The sequence below is a fragment of the Erythrolamprus reginae genome, chromosome Z, assembly GCF_031021105.1.
Source record: "Erythrolamprus reginae isolate rEryReg1 chromosome Z, rEryReg1.hap1, whole genome shotgun sequence".
In the NCBI taxonomy this organism is placed as follows: Eukaryota; Metazoa; Chordata; class Lepidosauria; order Squamata; family Dipsadidae; genus Erythrolamprus; species Erythrolamprus reginae.
The window spans coordinates 116,052,744-116,076,085 of NC_091963.1; the positions used below are offsets into that span (position 1 = coordinate 116,052,744).

General features: G+C 39.7%; 3 protein-coding genes across 4 annotated transcripts in view; 2 read left to right on the forward strand and 1 right to left on the reverse strand.

Annotated features, from left to right (window-relative positions):
- SGCA (sarcoglycan alpha) overlaps nucleotides 1–23,342 on the forward strand; it is a 49,570-nt gene that overhangs the window by 20,975 nt on the left and 5,253 nt on the right. Inside the window, exons 5-9 of the mRNA XM_070728293.1 lie at nucleotides 1,374–1,446; nucleotides 3,537–3,735; nucleotides 5,618–5,780; nucleotides 5,894–6,102; nucleotides 9,333–9,359. Of these exons, the coding sequence (XP_070584394.1) occupies nucleotides 1,374–1,446; nucleotides 3,537–3,735; nucleotides 5,618–5,780; nucleotides 5,894–6,102; nucleotides 9,333–9,359 (671 nt within the window). The remainder of the gene's footprint in view (nucleotides 1–1,373; nucleotides 1,447–3,536; nucleotides 3,736–5,617; nucleotides 5,781–5,893; nucleotides 6,103–9,332; nucleotides 9,360–23,342) is intronic.
- On the forward strand, nucleotides 10,425–11,106 carry LOC139154827 (histone H1.9-like). Its single transcript, XM_070729828.1, has one exon. The coding sequence runs from the start codon at nucleotides 10,456–10,458 to the stop codon at nucleotides 11,104–11,106; it is 651 nt and encodes a 216-aa protein (XP_070585929.1). The 5' UTR covers nucleotides 10,425–10,455.
- On the reverse strand, nucleotides 13,524–16,252 carry LOC139154828 (histone H1-like). 2 transcript variants are annotated; one of them, XM_070729831.1, is made up of 2 exons: nucleotides 16,113–16,252; nucleotides 13,524–14,299 (listed from the first exon to the last, which is right to left on the reverse strand). In XM_070729831.1, the coding sequence occupies exon 2, from the start codon at nucleotides 14,216–14,218 to the stop codon at nucleotides 13,667–13,669; it is 552 nt and encodes a 183-aa protein (XP_070585932.1). In that variant the 5' UTR covers nucleotides 14,219–14,299; nucleotides 16,113–16,252; the 3' UTR covers nucleotides 13,524–13,666. The 2 variants fall into 2 exon arrangements, with proteins under 2 accessions (XP_070585932.1, XP_070585931.1); XM_070729830.1 differs by having other exon boundaries at nucleotides 16,109–16,252.

The following is a 23,342-nucleotide window of genomic DNA, read 5'->3' on the forward strand; positions in this document are numbered from 1 at the left end:
TGCCTCAAGTGGACCCTCAACCATCAGTTATAACCCAGGAATCTTTCTACGTAATGGACTTCTATGAATCTGGGAAAAGAAAAGTTTCCTGGGAAAAGAAAAGTTTCCAAAAATATCATATGTAGATCAGCTACATATGCCTTCCATTTATTTATTTATTTATTGGATTTGTATGCCGCCCCTCTCCGCGGACTCGGGGCGGCTAACAACAGCAATAAAGCAGTATATAACAAAATCCAATACTAAAAACAGTTAAAAACCCATTATATAAAAACCAATCATACATACAGACATACCATGCATAAAATTGTAAAGGCCTAGGGGGAAGTGTATCTCAATTCCCCCTTGCCTGACGGCAGAGGTGGGTTTTAAGCAGCTTTCGAAAGGCAAGGAAGGTGGGGGCAATTCTAATCTCTGGGGGGAGTTGGTTCCAGAGGGCCAGGGCCACCACAGAGAAGGGTCTTCCTCTGGGTCCCGCCAAGCGACATTGTAGCAACATGGTAGTTACATGTGTTGAGCTTACCTATTGTCAGAAGGTTGCAAAAGGGGATCACGTGACCATGGGACAGCGGTGGATTCCTCCCAGTTCGGACCAGATTGCCCAAACCATTAGTGACTCACTGGTGATGTGAAGATGGCGGTCAGGGATCTGGTTCTTTCTGTGCCGGTCCATGTGCCCCGCCCTTTTTTGGGGTAATTTTGGGTGGGGTTTTTTGGTGTTTGGATGACTTCACCTCATCCTCTGCTGTGAAAAAACCCTGCCCGCCTCCAGGTTAGTACCGACCTTTATTTGTTCACCTGAAGCATAGCTGAGCAGCTCCTTCAGATGGGCTGAAACCATCTGAACATGCGCGGAAGTGAATTTTCATGAAGGGACATTGCGATGTGAACTGGTGGTGAACCACCATCTGCCATGGGACACTTTGACCACTATGTCAGTCATCAAGCGAAAAACAGTCATAAGTCACTTTTTTCAGTGTTGTAACTTCAAATGGTCACTAAATGAACTATTGTAATTTGAGGATTACCTGCATACAGTTTTCAAAGTTTGGTAACCTATTTTTATTTCTTTTCAATAAATCTGGTTAATAAGATGTGAGAAACTGACCTTCTTGGTTGTAAACCTTTTAAGATTTGGATTTCTGATTCTGAAATGTTTGCTATAAGGGGAAGCCTTGTCTCATATTTCCAAATTAACGGAAGAAAGATTTACCTTTGGGTTCTGAGACAACTATTTGGCTTTAATAATTGTACTGTTTAGAAAATGTGGAAGATTTTTCTTTCTTTTCAGGAAATAGATAAAACAGATATACAAAAAGTGAAGAACAAACATCTGTACAGTAGCTCAGTAACCTGTTGCTTTTCTGTTGTAGGTGATGGCCTACAACAGATATACATTTGAGACTGTGAGGCAAACAATGGAAATACGCATTTCATTATCTCCAGGTAAATGGTTCATATGCAATAAAAAAAAACCCTGATAGCTTTAAAAAAATTAATTGAATTTTAAAAAGCAAAAGCAAAACACAAAACAACATCAATGACATTTAAATAAATTTGTACAGACATAATAAATGCTTGCAAAGTATAAAACAAAACATAAAAAGAAAAAACAAAAACAGTGGAAAAGAAAAAACCCAAACATAAATAAAACATACATTTGGGATATTTACATCCCCTTCTCATTCAGATCAGAGGTATGTACCTTTTTACCTTGTTTTTATTAACGTATTGCTTTTCATATTTACATACTTGCGTACTTTTCTACAAACTTGCATTCTAATCTTTTGGACTATCTTTCTGTATAGTTTCTTTTCTTTTATCCTTTCTTTCTTTCTTTTAACTAATTATAACTAGTTCTCCCATATTTTATAGTAGCCTGAATCCTCCTTCCTTTCTAGTTTTCTTGACAGCATATCCATCTCTGCAGACTCCATCACTTTTTTAATTACCATCCCCTCTTCCGGTGTTTTTTCACTTTTCCAATGCTGGGCATATGTTAAGGTTACCTGATAGCTTTAACATGGATGTGATCTTTGATTAACTTGGCTTCTAATTTCTTTTCTTTTTCTTTTTTAATTTCTTTATTGAATTTTCACAAATAGTTCAACTCACAATTTATTCCGTTTTACAGATCATAAACCATCTTTGTTAATGTTTTTTAGTAAAAAAAAAAATACCTATTACATTCCGTTGTATATATTAAACTTTATACATTTATTTTCTAATATTTATTACATTCACTAAATTATAATTAAAAATATTTACAAGGTAACTGTAGTTTGTTTCAATTGTACTGTTGTTTCATAGTGTATTATTTCTATATTCTCTTTTGAACCCATTCATGCCATTTTTGCCATGTTCGTTTTGATTCCATGATTTTGTTTCCCTTGATTGAATTAGTAATTTCATCCATCTCCACACATGTATATATTTTATCTATAATTAAATTTTCCGTTGGGGTCTGATCATTCTTCCAAAATTGTGCTATCGCAATTCTTGTTGCAGTGTTTATATGTGTCGTAAGAAGCAGTGTTTGTTTTGAATAGTGCCTTCTCCAAATTCCTAATAGCATAGCTTCCGGAATATATTCTATTTCCTCTTTGGTAATCTCTGAGAGCCAGATATGAGTTGTTTTCCAGATTTTTTGTATTTTAGGACATGACCACCACATGTGCAAAAAAGTACCTCTTTCATTTTTACACTTCCAACATGTGTCTGGTAATGTTGGATAAATCTTTGCTAGCCTTGCGGTTGGGATATACCATCTGTAAAAAAGTTTATAGTAATTTTCTTTATATGCTGCTGAGAGGGTTATTTTGGATATTGTAATCCATGTTCTTTCCCAATCTGCTATGTGTACAGTGTTCCCTCGATTTTCGTGGGTTCAAACTTCGCGAATAGCCTGTACCACGGTTTTTCAAATATATTAATTAAAAAATACTTCGCGGGTTTTTTTCTATACCACGGTTTTTCCCGCCTGATGACATCATACCTCATCGCCAAAATAATAATTTTTGCAAATAAATAACAAAAAAAAAAAGATTGTTAATAAATAATTATGTTTATAAATATCAGGATTACTAAGTGTCTTATTCAATGGTGAATACCAGTAATAATGGTGTGTAAATTGTTGTTAAGGGAATGGGAAATGGTAATTTAGGGGTTTAAAGTGTTAAGGAAGGCTTGTGATTCTGTCCATAGCCAAAAATGGTGTATTTACTTCCGCATCTCTACTTCATGGAAATTCGACTTTCGCGGGCGGTCTCGGAACGTATCCCCCGTGAAAATTGAGGGAACACTGTATCTCATGTTGCAAATTTTTTTTTGGCTTCTAATTTCTAGCTTTGAGTCATGAAAAATCCCTTAGTTAACATTACAATATTAATGTCTCTTTGAAAGAAGGCAGGCTGCCTGCTTGGTGAAAGCAAGCAATGTTCAAACCTTTTCTTAAGAAATATGCCATGAATTCCTCAGAAATGGGTCGTTCTCACTTGCCTTTCCTCACTTCTTTTTTTTCTATCCTTTATTTGAAGATGGAGATATGCCATACCAAGCGGATTTCCTTGTAAAGAACTGGAATGTTGAGGAAATGCTTCCAAAAGATCCCCAAGAACATTTCCAAGAAGCTGTAGATAGATTGTGGGAGCAAGAAGGCTTGACTGTCATTAATATTACCTCAGCATTAGATCGGGGAGGCCGTGTACCTTTGCCAATTGAAGACAGAAAAGAAGGGTAAGAAATATGAACCTGGGAATCAGTGAAGGGCTGCAACTTTTTTTATTACCACACTGTGGGCATGGCTTATTTTGTGGGTGTGGCATGCCAACCATGTGACCAGGTAGGAGTGGCCTGATGATCATGTGACCAAGGGGCTTAAAGGTCATGGGCATGCAAATCTAATAAATAATAATAATAATAATAATAATAATAATAATAATAATAATTATTATTATTATTATTATTGTGACTGGCTTAAAGGTGGCCAACTTGATGTCACTTATATCAAGGGCTTGGATTAGGGTTAGGGTGCCTGGCCTCTCCTCGCCTCAAAGAGATACAATTTTCCTATCTATTTACTATTACTGAACATCAGAAATATACTATTTAATTCTATGTATATATACCATATGTGTACAGACATATTGCACATAGGCACACAAAAATATACTTTATCTACTATATAAACTGTGCACAAACATATACAAACACACAACTCTTTTAAAATTATACACATTCAACCTCATCTCCAGGGCTGCCTCCTGCCGCACGAATCCCAGTGACCAGTCAGGTCCCACAGAGTGGGCCTTCTCCGGATCCCGTCGACTAAACAATGTCCTTTGGCAGGACCCAGGGGAAGAGCCTTCTCTGTGGCGGCCCCGACTCTCTGGAACCAACTTCCCCCAGAGATCAGAATTGCCCCACCTCCTCACCTTTCGTAAGCTCCTTAAAACCCACCTCTGTCGTGAGACATGGGGGACTGAAATAACTTCCACAGACCTATATTGTTTATGTATGATATGTTGTTTGCATGTTTTTTAAATTATGGGTTTTTAGTTTTAATTATTAGATTTGTATTGTATATTGTTTTTCTATTACTGCTGTGAGCCGCCCCGAGTCTACGGAGAGGGGCGGCATACAAACAAACAAACAAATAAATAAATAAATTTATTATGATAGGAAAAGCATAACCAGAGCCCAGAAAGGAAAAAAAGGGAAAATAAATATCAAAATTGTTCTATCGGTTCTGCATACTTGACCGTACCCATAGGAGCCCATCACTGCTGGAAATGACCATCAAAGCACAGTTGTTAAAGTTTTGAGTAGCAAATTGCTCAAGAAATCAAGATAAGATTACAACAGAATTAAGATCTTTGACTGGAAGGACTTAATTTACTCCATTTTGTAGGTTTCTCTCCTACCTATGTTTTCCAGTAAGAGTGTACAATCTGAAATATCAGATCCACCTTTATTCTCTCTGAAAAACCTTGGATTTAGCTTCTGGAGCCCATCTAAAATTTGCCATTGAATTGTACTGGAAAGAAACTGGAAAGAAGTTAAATTTTAGTGCCTTTATATTTAATTCAAGTATATTTTGTTTTTGTCCTGACTCTGCCCATTTCTTCATCCTTGTCTTATTTATTTATTGGAGTGTGGTTCTCAGTATACAGTAGTCCCTCACCTATTGCTGGTGTTACATTCCAGACCTGGCCGCGATAGGTGAAATCCGCGATGTGGAATTTATCGACTGATAGTACTTATTTAAGTATTTATATTGTACCGTAATTGTTTGGTAAGTTTTCATTGTTTTAAGTGTTTATAAACCCTTCCCACACAGTATTTATTTTAGATACAGTATTTAAATACAGTATTTACAATTTTAGATATATATTTTTTTTGAAAAACCTGCCGATCGAGTTCGGCAGGCTGTTTAAATTTGCCGATCGACTTCCTCAGAAACCCGTGATGAAGTGAAGCCGCAGTAGGTGAAGCGCGGTATAGCGAGGGACTACTGTATAACACAATGGCCAAGAGTGAATTTCAAGTTTGGGGGGGAGGATGTACTCTCCCAGGTCTGTAATCAATGTCATTAATATGCCCTATGTTTATCCCTCAGGGTTTATGTTAAAGTGGGGTCCAAGGATCCATTCACTACCTGTTTAACAGAGGCAAAGTCATCTGACAATCTTTACCGATGCGGATTGGAGCAACAGCCTATCATTAGCTGTTATGACCACTTTGATCCTGAATTCCAAGTTGATTGGTGCAACCTTACTTTGGTGAGAGGATGTTGGAGAAAGTTGTGTATTGGAGGGAGAGGGAGAGCAATTAAGGAATTCTGGGATTCTAAAGTGTCACCCCTCTTCTCATTTATCTTTCTTATATTCCTCAGATAGACCTTACAACTATAAATGATACAGAAATGGTGCCAGTTTATGGAGATGGAGTGCTTGAAGAAGGGACTGAATTTAATCCTCCTGATGATGCTCCTGATAGGATATTTTTCAGTGATTTCTTGCTTACTTTCCTTCTTCCATTCATCTTGGGCTTTCTACTCTTTTTAATCTTGGCTTACATCATGTGCTGTAGACGAGAGGGCGTGTAAGTTGGGCATGCATCCTCTAAAGTAGTGTTTCTCAAATAGTTGGGCAGCCTCCCCGGGGGGGACGCGAACCAATGCCGGGGGGGGGGGGGCGTGACCCCAGGGCACATGCTCTTTTTTTCCCACAGGGAATAGGGTTTTTTTGCACCTAACAATAGCACACAGCACAGAGTATGAGATATGAAGGGCATATCACAAACCCTTAAGAGACACCATGGAAAAATATCTGACAGGGATGAAAAGAAAGGAGGAGAGAGACAGAGATAATGAGACAACTGTAAGTCTCCCGAAAGATAAGATGAGGAAATATGATGAAGCGTATGCAGCCCTCGGCTTCACCGTGACTATGGTGAGAGACGAGGAAAGATCGGTATGTTTACTGTGTCTAAAAATGTTTGCAGTGGACAGCTTGAAGCCAAATAAATTAAGGTGTCACTTAAACACATTATACCCCAATCACCGTGATAAGCTTCTTGAGTTTTTTCAGCAAAAACATGCAAAATATTGCAAACAATTGCCCCAGCAGAGAGTTGGGGGCACACACAAAATGTTTACATCTTCCCAAGGAGAGTGTAACAGAAAATAATTGAGAAACACTGCACTAAAGGAAGTTATATGAATTTATTAACATACTTGGGTACATATGAGGTAAATAAGAATGCAAAATACAGAATGACTCAGAGGCTGCTTTTTATTTTTGCATCTTTCTTTCTCTCCTCTCTATCTCCCTCCATCCCTCCCCCTCCCTCCCCCCTCTCCCTTTCCCTCCCTCCCTCCCTTCCTCTTCACTCTCTCCATCTTCTTTCTTTTATAACTATGTTGGTTTGCATTCAGTTGGGTTTCAGAAGAAAGGTAGGTCCCTCCATTTGATACCACACTGCAACTGCCAGAATCTATAATCCAGCTTAATAATATTCCACAGGACCACAAACCAGGAATTTAAAATAATAGTATGGGTAGTCCTTTATTTAGTGATTGATTGAAGTTATAATGGCACTAAAAAGGCAATTCATGGGCGGTATTTACACTTATGATCATTGCATATCCCCATGGTCATGCAATCAAAATTCAGATGGTTGGCAGTTGATGCTTATAATCCTTGGGGTGTCCCAAGTTCATGATTATCTTTTGTAAGCTTCCAAACAGCAAATTCAGTTGGAGGAGCCAGGTTCACTTAATTGCCATTGTTACTAACTTAACAACTGCAGTGATTCACTTAACAATTCTGGCAAGAAAAATCATAAAATGCAACAAAAATCACTTAACAGTAGTGATAGGCGAACCCAAAGGTGTTGGGGTTCGGCAAGTTCAGACAAACTTTACGCAAAATTCAGCCGAACCCGAACCGAAACCGAACCTGAACCCGAACGGGGAATCCCACCAAGAGATTCCGGGGGTGGAGCTTTGACGTCACGTATACCGGCAGGTTGCTAAGGACGCCAAGGTGATCACTTCCTGGATTCCATGGAATCCAAGAAGTGATCACTTTGGCATTCTTAGCAACCTGCCGGTGATGTCAAGACTCCGCCCCTGGAATCTCTTCGTGGGAGGGATTCCCCAGCTCCTTCAAAGGGGGGTCTTCACGTAAAAATAAACATTGTTATTTTTACATGAAAGGACACCGCAGCGGCGCTGCAAGCAAAGGGCGGTCCTTTCATGTAAAAATAAACATGCCCATCACTACTTAACAGCTGTCTTGTTTAGTGACAGAAATTTTGCAGTCATAAGTGGACATCTACTTGTAAAATAAATTAGAAAGTACCAAGTCCAACCCTTCATCCTGAGTAGGATTCACATTAAAACATTAAAGATAAATGTTTGTCCAGCCTCTGTTAGGACTGAATTATATGTACGTACATACATCAATTTATGACCACAGCCTAAATTTATTTTGCTAAGTGAGACAGTGGTTAAGTGAATTTTGTCCCATGTCATCACCATTCTTGCCACAGTTATTAAGTGAATCACTTCAATTGTTAAGTAATAACACAGTTGTTGAGTGAATCTGGCTTCCCCCTTGACTTTGCATGTGAGAATAAAAACGGTCATAAGTCCCTGTTTTTCAGTGGAGTTGTAACTTCGAATGGTCACTAAATAAATGATTGTAAGTCAAGGACTATCTGCAATTTAAAAAGATGATTTCTTTTATCTAGGATAGTTCTGCTCCTCTCCATAGTAAACAGCTTTGGAAAGGATGCACATGGGGGAAGAGGGTATTTCCTCAACTGAATTGATCCCAATAATCAGTGGTGTAATCAAGGAAGGAGTTCTCCAACAGTTTATCAAGTATATCGGTCCCCTTATTAGTAACAGTAGTATTTATATTTGAAAGAATCTAGTGGGAAATTGTCCTACACTGAGGCTTAATTAATGCATAAAAAGCACTAAAATTCATTGCAGAGAGAATTGAACCATTTTGCAACTAAAGAAATGTTAACATCTGCCTATGAAATATTCCCAAATTCTTTTCTCTTTTGAAATAATTTCTTACTTCTTACTATGGATTGGGATTAAGTCTAGGGGCATTTTTCAAAAAGTAATAACTTAATAGGCTGTGAGTCTCTCATTGGCTGTGGGATTAAACGGAAAGTATGAGGATGGATGCTAGGGAGGAAGAGTTGGGCCTCCGTGTAATTTTGGGTGCTTGGTGACTGGGCTCATCTCTGCAGTTTTCTTTGTAAGATTTTTGAAGTGGTTGATCCTCACCTGGACTGGCCCAGAGTCACCCAGCTGGCTTTGTGCCCAAGATAGGAAAACAATTCCAAAAAGTCTCTGGTTCTTATCATGGAGCTTCAAATCATTATGTCATATTGTCTCTCATAAAGGGATGCTTGCAATTCTCAAAAATATATTATTGAAAAATAAAATGATTTGCTTCCCCCCCCCCCCCCCCAATTTGATATAAAACCTCCTTCTTGAGCAGGGGATTGGACTAGATCAGTGTTTCCCAACCTTGGCAACTTGAAGATATTTGGACTTGAACTTCCAGAATTCCCCAGCCAGCAAACGCTGGCTGGGGAATTCTGGGAGTTGAAGTCCAAATATCTTCAAGTTGCCAAGGTTGGGAAACACTGGACTAGATGACCTACAAGGTCCCTTCCAACTCTTGTAGCAATCTAATCTAATCCAATCCAATCCAATCCAATCCAATCCAATCCAATCCAATCTCTAATCTAATCTAATCTCTAATCTAATCTAATCTAATCCTTTGTATTTCTTTCAATTGTAGGTACAAGAGGGACCTGAGCACTTCAGAGTAAGTTGCTTTTTTCTGTCTTTTGATTTTGCTTTCATTTATACTTGAATGTAAATATAAATAAATAAATCATTTGTTTCATTTAATTGTCACCATCGCCCTTGCGACTTTTCAAAATCTCCTTTCATTCTAGATAAACTTTATGAATTTATACTTTCTGTTATATTTGCTTCATAGTGAGGTAACCTATTTTTTTTCTAAAGTTAAACCATATGGTCTAGTTTGTGATAGGTCCTTCGAGTCAGTCTAAATCATGGATTTCAAACTCTCAACGTTACGTCGTCACCTGACACAACTTTCCCCCCTTCACTAAATCTGGGGTGGGCACAGTGATGGGCTACCAAAATTTTCACTACCAAAATTTTCACTACCACACTGTGGGCATGGCTTATGCATTTTGTCTCAACATCTTTCGGTGCAAATTGGGTGTCCCGGGGTGGAGCTCCATTTTCGCTACCCCACTGTGTTCCCGTCTGGGCAGTAGCCCACCCTTTGTTTATCTACTATATAAAGTATATGTAAACACACACAGCACAGCTCTTCTAAAATTATACACATTCAACCTCATGTCATAGGAAAAAACATACCCAGAGCCCAGAAGGGAAAAAAAGGAAAAACCAAAACAAAATTTTACTACCGGTACTGTGCACCTGACCATACCCGTAGGAGCCCACCACAGGGTGGGCATGGCCAGCGCATGACACATCCAGTTTGTGGGTCATGAGTTTGAAACCCCTGGATAAACCATTAAGCAAGAGACAAACATACAGTGGCATAGAGAGAGAGGAAGGCATCACAGAGTAACTGTGATACCACAATCTACCAAGCTGTTCCCATGGCAACTCTTCAATAGTTTCAAGCACTTCCTCCACTGCTCTCATAGCTGTGGCAAAGTGGGATGGCCTTGCACAGGAATCCCATCCAACATCTTACTTTCTGTGGCAGCCAGTCAGTCTTGGGGATTCCTGGAAGAACCATCAGAGTAAACTAACAGGAGGGAACCTCTAATAATAAGAAGACCCGAAGTGAGCTAAGCCACCCTGAAACGTGGGGTCATGTTGAGGAAATAGCAGGCCAAGCCAGGTTGGAGAAGAAAATGGGTACCCTAAGTGAAAAACAGATGACTTTTTCTTTGACGAATGCCGAATCTTCAGATCAAATCATCCCCGAACCATTGTCATCCAACATCTTTGCCCCCAAAATACTTTCAAGAAATGCCTTTCATGAACCTCAAGCCTCTTCTTCAGGCCTGCACTTGAAATCTGTAACTAATTACAAGTCAAAAGATAGAGGGAAGCCTTCTTTTCCATGGAAGTTCCTTCTGCCAAAGCGCGGTGTCTCCAAACTCATTTTCCAAGTGGTGGCTTCCACTGAGAAATGCAATGGCGTCTCCCTGCAAGCCCTCAAGAAGAGCGTTGCAGCCACTGGCTACAGCCTGGAGAAGCGGAAGAACCATTTCAAGAGAGTCTTAAGGGCCTTGGTGGCCAAAGGATTGCTGGAGAAGTTGACTGGGCGTGGCCTAACAGGCTCCTATGGGATTAGTAAAATGATGTTGAAAGTACTGAGAAGAAGAAAGAGAAAAGGGAGGAAGAGGAGGAAGAGGAGGAAGAGGAGGAAGACAATAGCTATCCTTAAGAAAAAGAAACTTGCCAAGCAAAGGAAGAGGAAGAGGAGAAGGTCAAAGAAAGAGAAGGCCAAGCCTGTTCAGTCACTGATCCATCCCATCGTTGTAATGAGAAGTCAGTGACGACATGAGGTTTCCATAGCTGAAGCTGTGTGTAAGGAAAAAGAAAATAAAGTGCCATAATTCAAATGTCTATTGTACCTATTATTTGAAAAGGGAAGAGTAATGACAAATAAGGTAACATGGGGTAAATTTACTTTTGAACTCTGAATGTATTCTATACTTGGTGTGTGTTACTTTTATATTTTATATTATGAACATGTGCTGTTTATAAATAATGTAGAAATGAAAGCCATGCTTATCCTGTTGGACTGTAATTTGGAGAAACGCTAAGAATGATTTTATTTGCTTGAATGTGTGTTTGTTTATATACTATAATAAATTTTCTTTTCTCTATATGTTGTATGGTATATGCTAGACATGACAAGTAATTAAGTAAGTAAATTTTGGTTGCCACAATGTAAAAAGGATGTTGAGATTCTAGAAAGTGCAAAGAAGGGCAACAAAGATAATTAGGGGACTGGAGGCTAAAACATATGAAGAATGGTTGCAGGAACTGGGTATGTGTAGTTTAATGAAAAGAAGGACTAGGGGAAACATGATAGGAATATTTCAATGTCTCAGGGGTTGCCACAAAGAAGAGAGAGTCAAACTATTCTCCAGAACACCTGAGGGTAGATGGAGAAACAATGGGTGGAAACTAATCAAGGAGAGAAGCAACTGAGAACTAAGGAGAAATTTCCTGACAGTTAGAACAATTAATCCATGGAACAGCTTGCTTCCAGAAGTTGTGAATGCTCCACTGGAAGTTTTAAGAAGACTTTGGATAACCAATTGTCTGAAGTAGTGTAGGGTTTGTTGCCTAAGCAGGGGGTTGGTCTAGAAGACCTCTAAGGTCCCTTCCAACTCTTGTTGTTGTTGTTGTTGTGGAAGGAAGGAAGGAAGGAAGGAAGGAAGGAATACATGGGACTACCTTTAAAGAGCATTTAAGCTTCAAATGCTCTTCAAATGTGTCATGCACAATCTTTGGGGCCCATGTTACAGCACTGATCTGAGAGCTGCACTAGCTGCTAGTATGCTTGTGGATGCAAGTCAAGATGTTGGCTATTAGCAATAAAGCCCTTCAGGGCATGGGCCCATGTTATTTTGGGAACCTCTTTAACTCTATGGGACAGGCCTGTACCACCCATGTCAGCAGAGAGTAATGCTATGGACCCTGTCAGTCAAGGAATTCTAGCAAGGCCAATGAGAAATGCCTACTCTGATGTAGCGCCAGCTCTTTGTAACATCCTAGTCCTATTAGTTTTGCTCCCATCCTCCTGACCTGGTTCTGCCAGTTGGCTTGGGCCCTAATGGAAGAACCACATTGGAAGTGGTTGTTTGGCTAAGAGTAGTTTCCATCCATTCCCCAACCCCCATAGATTCTCTTCCCATCTTTAGTTATAACCCGTATTTTATTATAATTTTAATATTTTATATATTTCTGGCTTCATTTTAATGTTGTAAGCCAACGTCACCTTTGTTATATCCTTACAAGAATCAACTGCAGTACAAGAATCAACTGCAGACTCTCTGAGTAAGTAACGGTTCTTTTGATTAGAGGAGAAGGTAACAGTTCACAGAATGGAAACAAGACAACAACATGGCCGTGCCTGGCAGCTATATATATCCCGGGCTGCCAGGCTGAGCCAACCAATCACCTTGCAGTATTTTCCCGCCCAAGGAATATGGGGCGGGTACAAGGCCTAACTGTCCTCTGGACACAACAACCTTGTGGCAAGATGGGTAACAAACATTTAATAATAAACCCATAATTAATGAATACCATATTAGAAATGTCGGACATGATTAGGCCTAGAGACCTGGTCCACAACATACTGTGCTGCTCTATACTTTTCAAAGAGAAAACTTTATGCCTTTTGTCAGACTCTGGCCCAATGTGTTAGGCACAAGTTGTGAAGGACTTGACTGATAAGAATGTAAGTACTCACAGGATTGTCTTTTGGTGCTGTGGGAGAGACATTTAATCATATAAAAACATGTACTTTGACTGATTATATATTTTGAAATATATATATATATATAATTGCTGAGCCATCAAACCACACCCAGCCACCAGTATTTATAGAAGGAAGGCAGCTCAGGTCTCGCAGTGTTCGCCTGAGAACAAGGACAGAAACACCAGCCTGAAGATGATGAGTGAGACCTCGTCAAAACGTCGCCAGAAATTTCCAAATCCTACACGGGAAGAAACCCGAATATACCAAGACCGTCATACCTGTACCCGTGAAAATCTATGAAAACACACACACACACACACATATATATATATATGTCTGTCTGTCTGTCTGTCTGTCTGTCTGCCTGCCTGTCTGTCTGTCTGTCTGTCTATCTCTTTCTCCTCCCTCCCCTCCCTATCTCCCACCACTTCCCTCCCACAACTATAATCATCCTTATGTTTCAAAGAAATGATATAGACATTGTTGCATTTCAAATACAGATATTGCTTTATTAGCCAAAAAGCTTCAGATATCATTGTGAAAGATAGATCAGGCATTTTGCTTCATGCGCTGACCTGGCTTGACATAGCCGGAAGAGAAGACATCTGGACCTTTGACTTGGATTATTTTTTGGCATTTTTCCAAGCCTTAGATTTGGCAGCTCTTTTTTTATTCCTCAAACGTTTGCTCTTCGGATTGTTCTTTTTAATCACTGGTAGACTCTTTACATAATCAGGATTGATTTTGAACGATCTGGTATATCTGTTGGCCTTTAGTTGGATGAGCTGCCCCTTGGCCAGCATGCTTCTGACTGATTTAAGAAAGTACGATTTCTTTCTGGCCGTGTCGTAGCCCATGTTCTCCACCACATTCTTAAGAGCTTTCAGGGTAAGACCAAATTTTTTCTGGGAATTGGCCAAAGCAGTGCAGATCAACATGGAAATGCTAGGGTCAACAGCTTTCGATTTCTTTGACCTTCCTCCAGCACTATTGGAAGAATTGCTGCCACCAAGCAGCAGATCTTGTGGAGCAGAGGCCCCAGAAGGACCTGTAACGTTATCGGATTCTGTAGCTTCCTCTACATCTTCCATTCGTGAAGATTCATCCTCATCATCAGGTAGATCGCTAGAGTCGTCATCCAGGATGATAACCTCATGAGATTCGTTCAACTCCATCGTATTTTTCAAGAAGGAATCGTCTGTCAATTCTTCTTGTTGGATCAGTGGAATAATCTAGCAGTATACAGCTATCTTGTCCTGTTTGAAAGAGAAAGAGAAAAAATCCATTACTTCCTTTTATACTTTTCAGATTTCAGTTGCCTTTCTTACCCTCCTGTTACTGGTCTCTATTGTCCACACACGCCTATCACTTCATGGGTATACATTTGCAAATTTCCTAGATCTGAAGATTCTGTTTTTCCTTCCACAGCTTCACATTTTCCATTCACTCACCCAGTTCTTGCCTTGATACTTGAGATTCTAGAACAGATGTTTTTTTTTCTTTTAGGTTCTATAAGCACATCTAGTACATAATTTTTTTTGAGTGGTTCTATGTCTTAGAGGATCTCAAATTGATGGTGCTCAAATGCAAGGCGAATAAAGCCTATCCATCTCTCACAAGCACTTTTTGAGTGTTTAACTCTAGCTTGTTGTCAAGACAATGCAGGTAGGTTGTCTATGATGTTGAGTTTCTGCACTATGATATCATGAGTGCAAATACATATGAATCCTCTTCTTTAGTTTTTAAGTATTTTTCCTTCAGGGTTTTTTTTTAAAAAAATAATTAAATGAGTACTGTATTCCCCTTACATTACCTCAGCGTTCAACAATTAAAACAAAAAACATTGGGCATTTTGAAATAGAATCAAATTCAAAATGTGTATTTTGAAACAGAATTAGGGAAGATTTGGGAAACTGGGATCTAACGTTTTAGATCAGATACCTTTCCTCACACTGCATACTACCCCTTCTTGCCAACTAGCTATCCCGATAAGGAGTCAAGCACAATTGGGAAGATAGTTGAGGAAGTCCCAATCCCCTATATTCTTTCAGAGGCAGAAGAAAGCACCTCAATTTCAGGCTAAATTAAACTTCCCCCATCCTTGAGGAAAAACAACATGGTCTCTAAAATGCATGACTTTTTTTCTTTTGAAAGAAGAAAGTAAAAAGGACAGTTCCAGAAAAAAGCTGACCCATTTTGTTCAGAGAGTTGCATTGCTAGAGTAGTCCCTGCTACTTTGCAGTAATAGACTTAGTTAGATAGCTTGGTTTGTTAAGAGCAATGAAAAACCAGTCCTGGTGAACTTGGTTAGCTTAATATTGGCTTGTCTTTTTGTGCCTTAATATATTGTGCAAATTAAGCTTGTTTTATCAGTGTATCATGTTATTAAAGAAAATGGGTTAATTTGTTAACCATGGTCAAACATAGCTAATGAAATTGTTCTGGAACAAATTGTCTGAGGAATGCAGCAATTCCTGGGTTATTGGAACAGAAGTAGATAGTCTTCTCTAGCATAGTTGTACTCACTATCCCAGGTTCAAATTGGGAGGATAACTACAAATATATCTACAAATTTATATTGATCAAAGTTTCTACTTTAACTCCACAAGAATAAATTCTATTTATGGTGGCTTTAAAGACAGCAGGAGAAAGTTCTCTATGCTCTGTAGAGCATAGTGAAATTAAAAGTCCAATTTATAAATAAATACCTACTGTATAATTTGCTTCTTAAAAAAAAAAAGTCCTATTCCCAAGCCAGGACTAGAATTCACAGTGAGAAGATCATGGCTTGCATGAAGACCATGAAGAAGAAGCAATAAAAATCTACCTTACTAAGGAGAAGGCAAAGAGAGCTGCCCTAACTTTGACTTTAGAAGACAAGATTACCACCTCAAATAAGAGAATCTGCTTGTTGAATTAAGCTGCTAGCAAGATTATTTTTGGAAAGGGCTACCAAAGGAAAGACCTCACTAAGAAATAGCCCACTCAGTAGGATAAAAGAAAGCCGAGGAAGCAAGAAAAACATTGAAACATTGTAAAACCATGAGAAATTCTGCTCTTCTTACCAACCGTAATTCTCAGTAAGTTGCAAGTACACCTCTGCGTAAGAACAAGCAAGGAAGACAGCTTCTTCTCCAAAACGGAGTGAGGAAAGGATCAGCTTCCTCTTTTTAACATTCAAGGTCCCGTGCAGCCCCACCCTTCCATCAATTACAAGACACAGGTGAAGCAGGGAGGGGTAGCAAAGGAAAAGCTATCAAATCCATTACATTGTGCAGACTATTCTAAAGCCGGTAGTAAAACTTTGTTTAAACACAGGTTCTCACAGTTGTAGATATTTTTACTTCTCCTAACATTGTTCAATCCAAACCTGATAAATTTATGTAGGTTCTGAAAGTTTCTAGTGGTAGTAGTGATAGTATTATTTTTATTAACAGACTCTGTAACAACCCCTAATCTAGAGTTTGTTAATAAAAAAATAAACTCAAGTTGATTTTTAACCAACCCTACATTATGGAGTGTTTCAAAAGAATCAGGTTCTGTTGCTTATCCCTTTCAATACTTTGCTTGCTAATGACCTTACAGCCATCCTAAACATATGGATGTGGATACATAACATTGTTAACCTAGTTTTTTGGTGGTTTAAAAGATTTTGTCTTCTCTTTAATAATCCAGGCAATGTACAAGAAAATGTGGTAGAAACCCCTTGTCAAAAATATAGTGTTTTTCTTTCCAGAATTTTTAGACAATTCACCCCCTTGTTCAGCTAAATTCTCCACATTTGATTATATGAAGAATAATTGCAGGAACTGGTTATGTCTAGTTTAATGAAAAGAAGGACCAGGGGAGACATGACTGCTCCAATATCTCAGGGCTTGCCACAAAGAAGAGGGAGTCAGGATATTCTCCAAAGCACTCACAAGTAGGACAAGAAGCAATGGGTGGAAACTAAACAAGGAGAGAAGCAACATAGAGCTATCTAGAAATTTTCTGACAGAGCAATTAATCAGTTGAACAGCTTGCCTCCAGAAGTTGTGAGCGCTCCAAACCCTGGAAGTTTTTAAGACTATGTTGGATAGAAGATGTTGGATAACCATTTGTCTGAAGTAGTGTAGAGTTTCCTGCCTAAGCAGGGGTTGGACTAGAAAATCCCCAAGGTCCCTTCCAACTCTGTTGTTGTTGTTAATTGCAGCTTTCCACAAACTATCACAGAAACCACTATTTAGGAGCAGAGAGAATGCAGTAACTCTTGCCTCTTTCATAGAGACTCATAGCACTCAACTAACATCTCCAGAACAGGATCCCGATTTTAAACCAAAAAACCTCACTGTTGACATCTCTTATCCCTTGGTTGGACTTAAGTGAGAACAGTTTGGACAAGAGATAATTCCCTACCCTAACTGCTTAAGCCTTAAGGCAACTTCAGAAGACAAACTATTCTAGTGGATTTACATCTACATCATGACCCAGCCTCTCCAAAGGCAGAATTTCTTGCACCTCCAATACAAACCTAGATAAGAATTCTGATACACAAACTAAGTTGTAGGATAATGATGAACTATCATCTCACCTATATGGAGGAAAGCTGCTAGCTCCCTCCCTAAGTCTTGGCTTAGGCCTACTTTAATAAAAGCAAAAGTTGTTAATTGCTTAGTCCCTTCTAATCAATCTATTCTATTCTATTCCATTCCATTCCATTCCACTCTGCTCTATCAAGCTTGTATAAACTCATTATCATTGTCAGGACTGGACAAACCTACTAATCATGAAAATATGAGGAAGGGATCACATAACATTCAGAAGCTGCTTTGAAACTTTGAATCTCAAGGAATGCAACTAGAAGGAGGGGGAAGGCTAGCTATTTATTTATTTATTTATTTATTTATTTATTTATTTATTTATTTATTTATTTATTTATTTATTTATTTATTTATTTATTTATTTATTTATTTATTTATTTATTTAGTCCAATACACAATGAGGGTTATAGAGGATATACTCATAGTATAATATATGTAAGAAAGAATAGAAGAGAAGATATAGGAATAAAACATATCAATGAAACAATAGAAGAAGATATATAGGAATAGTGGGGGGTCAGAGGTCGGCTCCGAGGTCTCTCCCTTGTGGGGTGCCTCAGGGGTCGGTCCTCTCCCCCCTGCTATTTAATATCTACATGAAACCGCTGGGTGAGATCATCCAAGGACATGGGGTGAGGTATCATCAGTACGCTGATGATACCCAGCTTTACATCTCCACCCCATGTCCAGTCAACGAAGCAGTGGAAGTGATGTGCCAGTGCCTGGAGGCTGTTGGGGCCTGGATGGGTGTCAACAGACTCAAACTCAACCTGGATAAGACGGAGTGGCTGTGGGTTTTGCCTCCCAAGGACAATCCCATCTGTCCGTCCATTACCCTGGGGGGGAATTATTGACCCCCTCAGAGAGGGTCCGCAACTTGGGCATCCTCCTCGATCCACAGCTCACATTAGAGAACCATCTTTTAGCTGTGGCGAGGGGGGCGTTTTCCCAGGTTCGCCTGGTGCACCAGTTGCGGCCCTATCTGGACCGGGACTCATTGCTCACAGTCCCTCATGCTCTCATCACCTCGAGGTTCGACTACTGTAATGCTCTCTACATGGGGCTACCTTTGAAAAGTGTTTGGAAACTTCAGATCGTGCAGAATGCAGCTACGAGAGCAGTCATGGGCTTACCTAGGTATGCCCATGTTTCACCATCACTCCGCAGTCTGCATTGGCTGCGGATCAATTTCCGGTCACAATTCAAAGTGTTGGTTATGACGTTTAAAGCCCTTCATGGCACTGGACCAGGATATCTCCGAGACCGCCTTCTGCTGCACGAATCCCAGCGACCGATTAGGTCCCACAGAGTGGGCCTTCTCCGGGTCCCGTCAACTAAACAATGTCGGTTGGCGGGCCCCAGGGGAAGAGCCTTCTTTGTGGTAGCACCGACTCTCTGGAACCAACTCCCCCCAGAGATTAGAACTGCCCCTACTCTCCCTGCCTTCCGTAAACTCCTTAAAACCCACCTCTGCCGTCAGGCATGGGGGAATTGAAACACCTCCCCCGGGCATGTTCAATTTATACATGGTATGTTTGTGTGTGTGTCTGTTAGTATATGGGGTTCTTTAAAAATGTTAAAGTTATTTGGATTATTTATGATTTGTTCTATCTTGTTGTGAGCCGCCCTGAGTCTTTGGAGAGGGGCGGCATACAAATATAAATAAATAAATAAATAAATGAATGAATGAATGAATGAATGAATGAATGAATGAATAAATAAATAAATGAGAGCAATAGGACAGGGGACGGAAGGCACTCTAGTGCACTTGTACTTGCCCCTTACTGACCTCTTAGGAATCTGGATAGGTCAACCATGGATAATCTAAGGGTAAAATGTTGGGGGTTTGGGGATGACACTATGGAGTCCGGTAATGAGTTCCATGCTTCGACAACTATTTTTTACAGTCAAGTTTGAAGTGGTTAATATTAAGTTTAAATCTGTTGTGTGCTCTTGTGTTGCTGTGGTTGAAGCTGAAGTAGTCGCCAACAGGACGTTGCAGCATATGATCTTGTGGGCAATACTTAGATCATTTTTTAAGGCATCTTAGTTCTAAGCTTTCTGGGCCCAAGATTGAAAGTCTAGTCTTGTAGGGTATTCTGTTTCAAGTGGAGGAGTGAAGGGCTTATCAGGCTCACTTTCAGGGCCATATAGAGGATTGACATCAGAGCCAACAGAACAATTAATGTCAGGGGTATTGGAACCAGGTTTCTTGCAGCAAGATGACATCAAATATAATTATAAACCTGGTTCTAACAGCCCTGACATTAAATGGGTATATAGTTTGCTCTTTAAATGTGTAGCAGGGGAAGGTAGAGACAAACCTAAAGGAGAATTCTAAGTATATTGTTAACCACCAGCATGAATATAACAACTCAAGAACCTACCGCATCTGAATACAATGCCATGTCAGTAGAGATTCAATTAGGATCTTATACTCTCATAATAGTCAGGGTACATTTTCCACCTTTAAGAAGAAAATACACAGTCAGCAGCTTATGGAATGTTACTTGAACAATGTATTTAATGCATGCCAATTGCGTATATATTGATAGTGGGAGATTTAGATTCTAAGCTTGAACTTGACGATGAAACTGTATATATGCACAATATAATCCTCATCAGCTTAGTTTAGAATTTGACTTTCTTCCTGTGTACATGGAAAATAAAGGATTTGAAAGCAAACTTTGCAGACTTATGCCTAACCCAAAGAATCAACAGACTGAATCTTTCCATCTTAGATAGGTCCCTTAAATCAGATCAACTTGCAGAGCTTATGTATTGGAATGGATCCAAGAGTAACATTATAAACTATGATTATTTTAAAGTTTCACACACACGCACACACACACACACACACACACAAAGTTGATTGTGATGATTTCCCACTTATTCAGTGCTTGCAAGATCCTTCATGATATCTGAACTTGGTTGTACCCAAGTACCCAATCTCAGTACCCAACCTAGGAAACACCATCAGTGCTAGTACGACGTGGTGTTTGTTCTCAGTTTATATTCCAAGTTTGCCTTGTCAGTGTTGATGGGGAGGGTCTAGGATGGGTCCCCAACAGTTTTGTGCCTCAGAGACTACCAAGATCATATTTTTAAATCACGGAGACCATCAAATTCACAATTTTAAGTCCTGCAGACCACTAGTATGATTTTTTAAAAGGCAAAATATATTTGTAAAATAATTTATTTATTTATTTATTTATTTATTGGATTTGTATGCCGCCCCTCTCTGTAGACTTGGGGCGGCTAACAACAATGATAAAAACAGCATCTAACAATCCAATCCAATACTAAAATAACTAAAAAAAACCCTTATTATAAAAACCAAACATACATACAGACATACCATGTGTAAATTGCAAAGGCCTAGGGGGAAAGAATATCTCAGTTCCCCCATGCCTGATGGCAGAAGTGGGTTTTAAGAAGTTTATGAATGGCGAGGAGGGTGGGGGAAATTCTAATCTCTGGGGGGAACTGGTTCCAAAGGGCCGGGGCCGCCACAGAGAAGGCTCTTCCCCTGGGGCCCGCCAACCGACATTGTTTAGTTGACGGGACCCGGAGAAGGCCCACTCTGTGGGACCTGACTGGTCGCTGGGATTCGTGCAGCAGAAGGCGGTTCCTGAGATAATCTGATCCGGTGCCATGAAGGGCTTTATAGGTCATAACCAACACTTTGAATTGTGACCGGAAACTGATCGACAACCAATGCAGACTGCGGAGTGTTGGTGTAACATGGGCATATTTGGGGAAGCCCATGACTGCTCTCGCAGCTGCATTCTGCACGATCTGAAGTTTCCGAACACTTTTCAAAGGTAGCCCAATGTAGAGAGCATTGCAGACTGTGAGCAATGAGTCACAGTCCAAATAGGGCCGCAACTGGTGCACCAGACGAACCTGGGCAACCTAAGCCTTCTCTGTGGTGGCCCCGACTCTCTGGAACCAGCTCCCCCCAGAGATTAGAACTGCCCCTACCCTCCTTGCCTTCCATAAACTCCTCAAAACCCACCTTTGTCGTCAGGCATGGGGGAATTGAGATATCTCCCCCGGGCCTATATAATTTATGTATGGTATGTTTGTAGGTATGTCTGCTTAAAAATGGGTTTTACTTAACTACTTTAAATTTTAAATTGTAAATTATTAGATTTGTTATGAATTGTTTTATTATGTTGTGAGCCGCCCCGAGTCTACGGAAAGGGGCGGCATACAAATCTAATAAATAAATATAAAGATAAACTCCTTCTTTCCTCTTCTACCATTTCTCTTTTTTTTCTTCATAGTTTATTTCAAGTCATAATTTTAAAATTTCTATATATTTTTAAATGTTTTAGATGTGTTTTTTTACCTATTATCTTACAATTGATATATCCAAGTATTTTATAATTAATGATAAAGTTAGTTTATTTTTTTTATTTTTTACTTATTAAAAATATAAAGATGACTTCTACTTTGAGAGGAGCGGTTGTTGCTCCACTAAATGTTACATGTATGTTTTGTCTGTCTTTGCAATTAATAAAAAATATTTTTTTTTAAAGATGCTATTCTTTTATTACACCAATGGAGGTCAATATATACCTGCAGGCCCCAGCCATCAAATGTGGGTAGGACTATTCAGCTTCCCATGATGGATAGTCAGAGAGATGCATCCTGGTATGTGTTCTGCTTGACTGGCTCAGGCAATGCGTAAAAGTCCAAGGAAAAGAAATCAAACACACACATGCTCTGCTAATCAGCAAACTTGTATTAAATAAACAAAAAAGGGTTAATCAAAGCAGTTCGTAGTGTCTGAAAACAATGCAAGGCTTACTTCAGCCGCATACAAAAACACAGGAAAAAACAAAGACAACCTGGAATGAGCAAAGACGTTTCAGGAGTCCTTTTGAATCTTTGGAGCAAACAGCAAGTCCCAGAGTTTTCACCTCCCACTTGTCTGAAAAAGCTGGGTTGAAAACTCCAACGGCAGGGAACAGAAACTTCAGAGCAGGAACCACAAAATAACACACATAAACAGCCACAGTTTGCCTTGGCCTTTGTTCCCTTTTATCCCTTTAGCCCTCATTAAGGGAACCATACCCAGCCTTCAGTATAAGAACCACACCCAGCCCAGGTGCTCCTATAATGACTTGTAATACTCCTTAAAGCGATCCCTTCTTTGCATAGCTCTTCGGCTACGCAGATCAATATATTGATCTGCAGAAGAACCCAGGGACGAAAGACTGTCTGAGGGACTGCATGCCAAATCCCCTGGGCTGTCTGCTGAATCCTGCGTCCCAGTGGCCTCGTCCTCCTGGCTGTCTGCCACGTCTTCCTGGCTGTCTGCCATGTCTTCCTGGCTGTCTGCCACATCTTCCTGGCTGTCAGCCAGGCTTTCACATTCACTTTGTGCCGCGGCTCTCCCATCTATGGGAGCAACGGCTGGCCCAGGCCCAAACACAACAGTATGTATCTCACACATCTTGATACTCTCCACCAAAGAAGGGCTTTTGTCTTTGTCTAATGCAATATCTTACCTATAGTAGTGCTATCTGGAAGATACAAAAAAATAACGTTATTCCTTATGAGTATGTCGTTGTGAGTCAGGACAGATAGAAACTATTAAACATGTTCTTTTGTGCTGCCAGTTTTACACAGCATCCCAAAACACTTTTAATTGCCCTACTCTTGAGTAGTAAAAACAAGAATATCATCATTGACATCCTTTAGTCTCTAA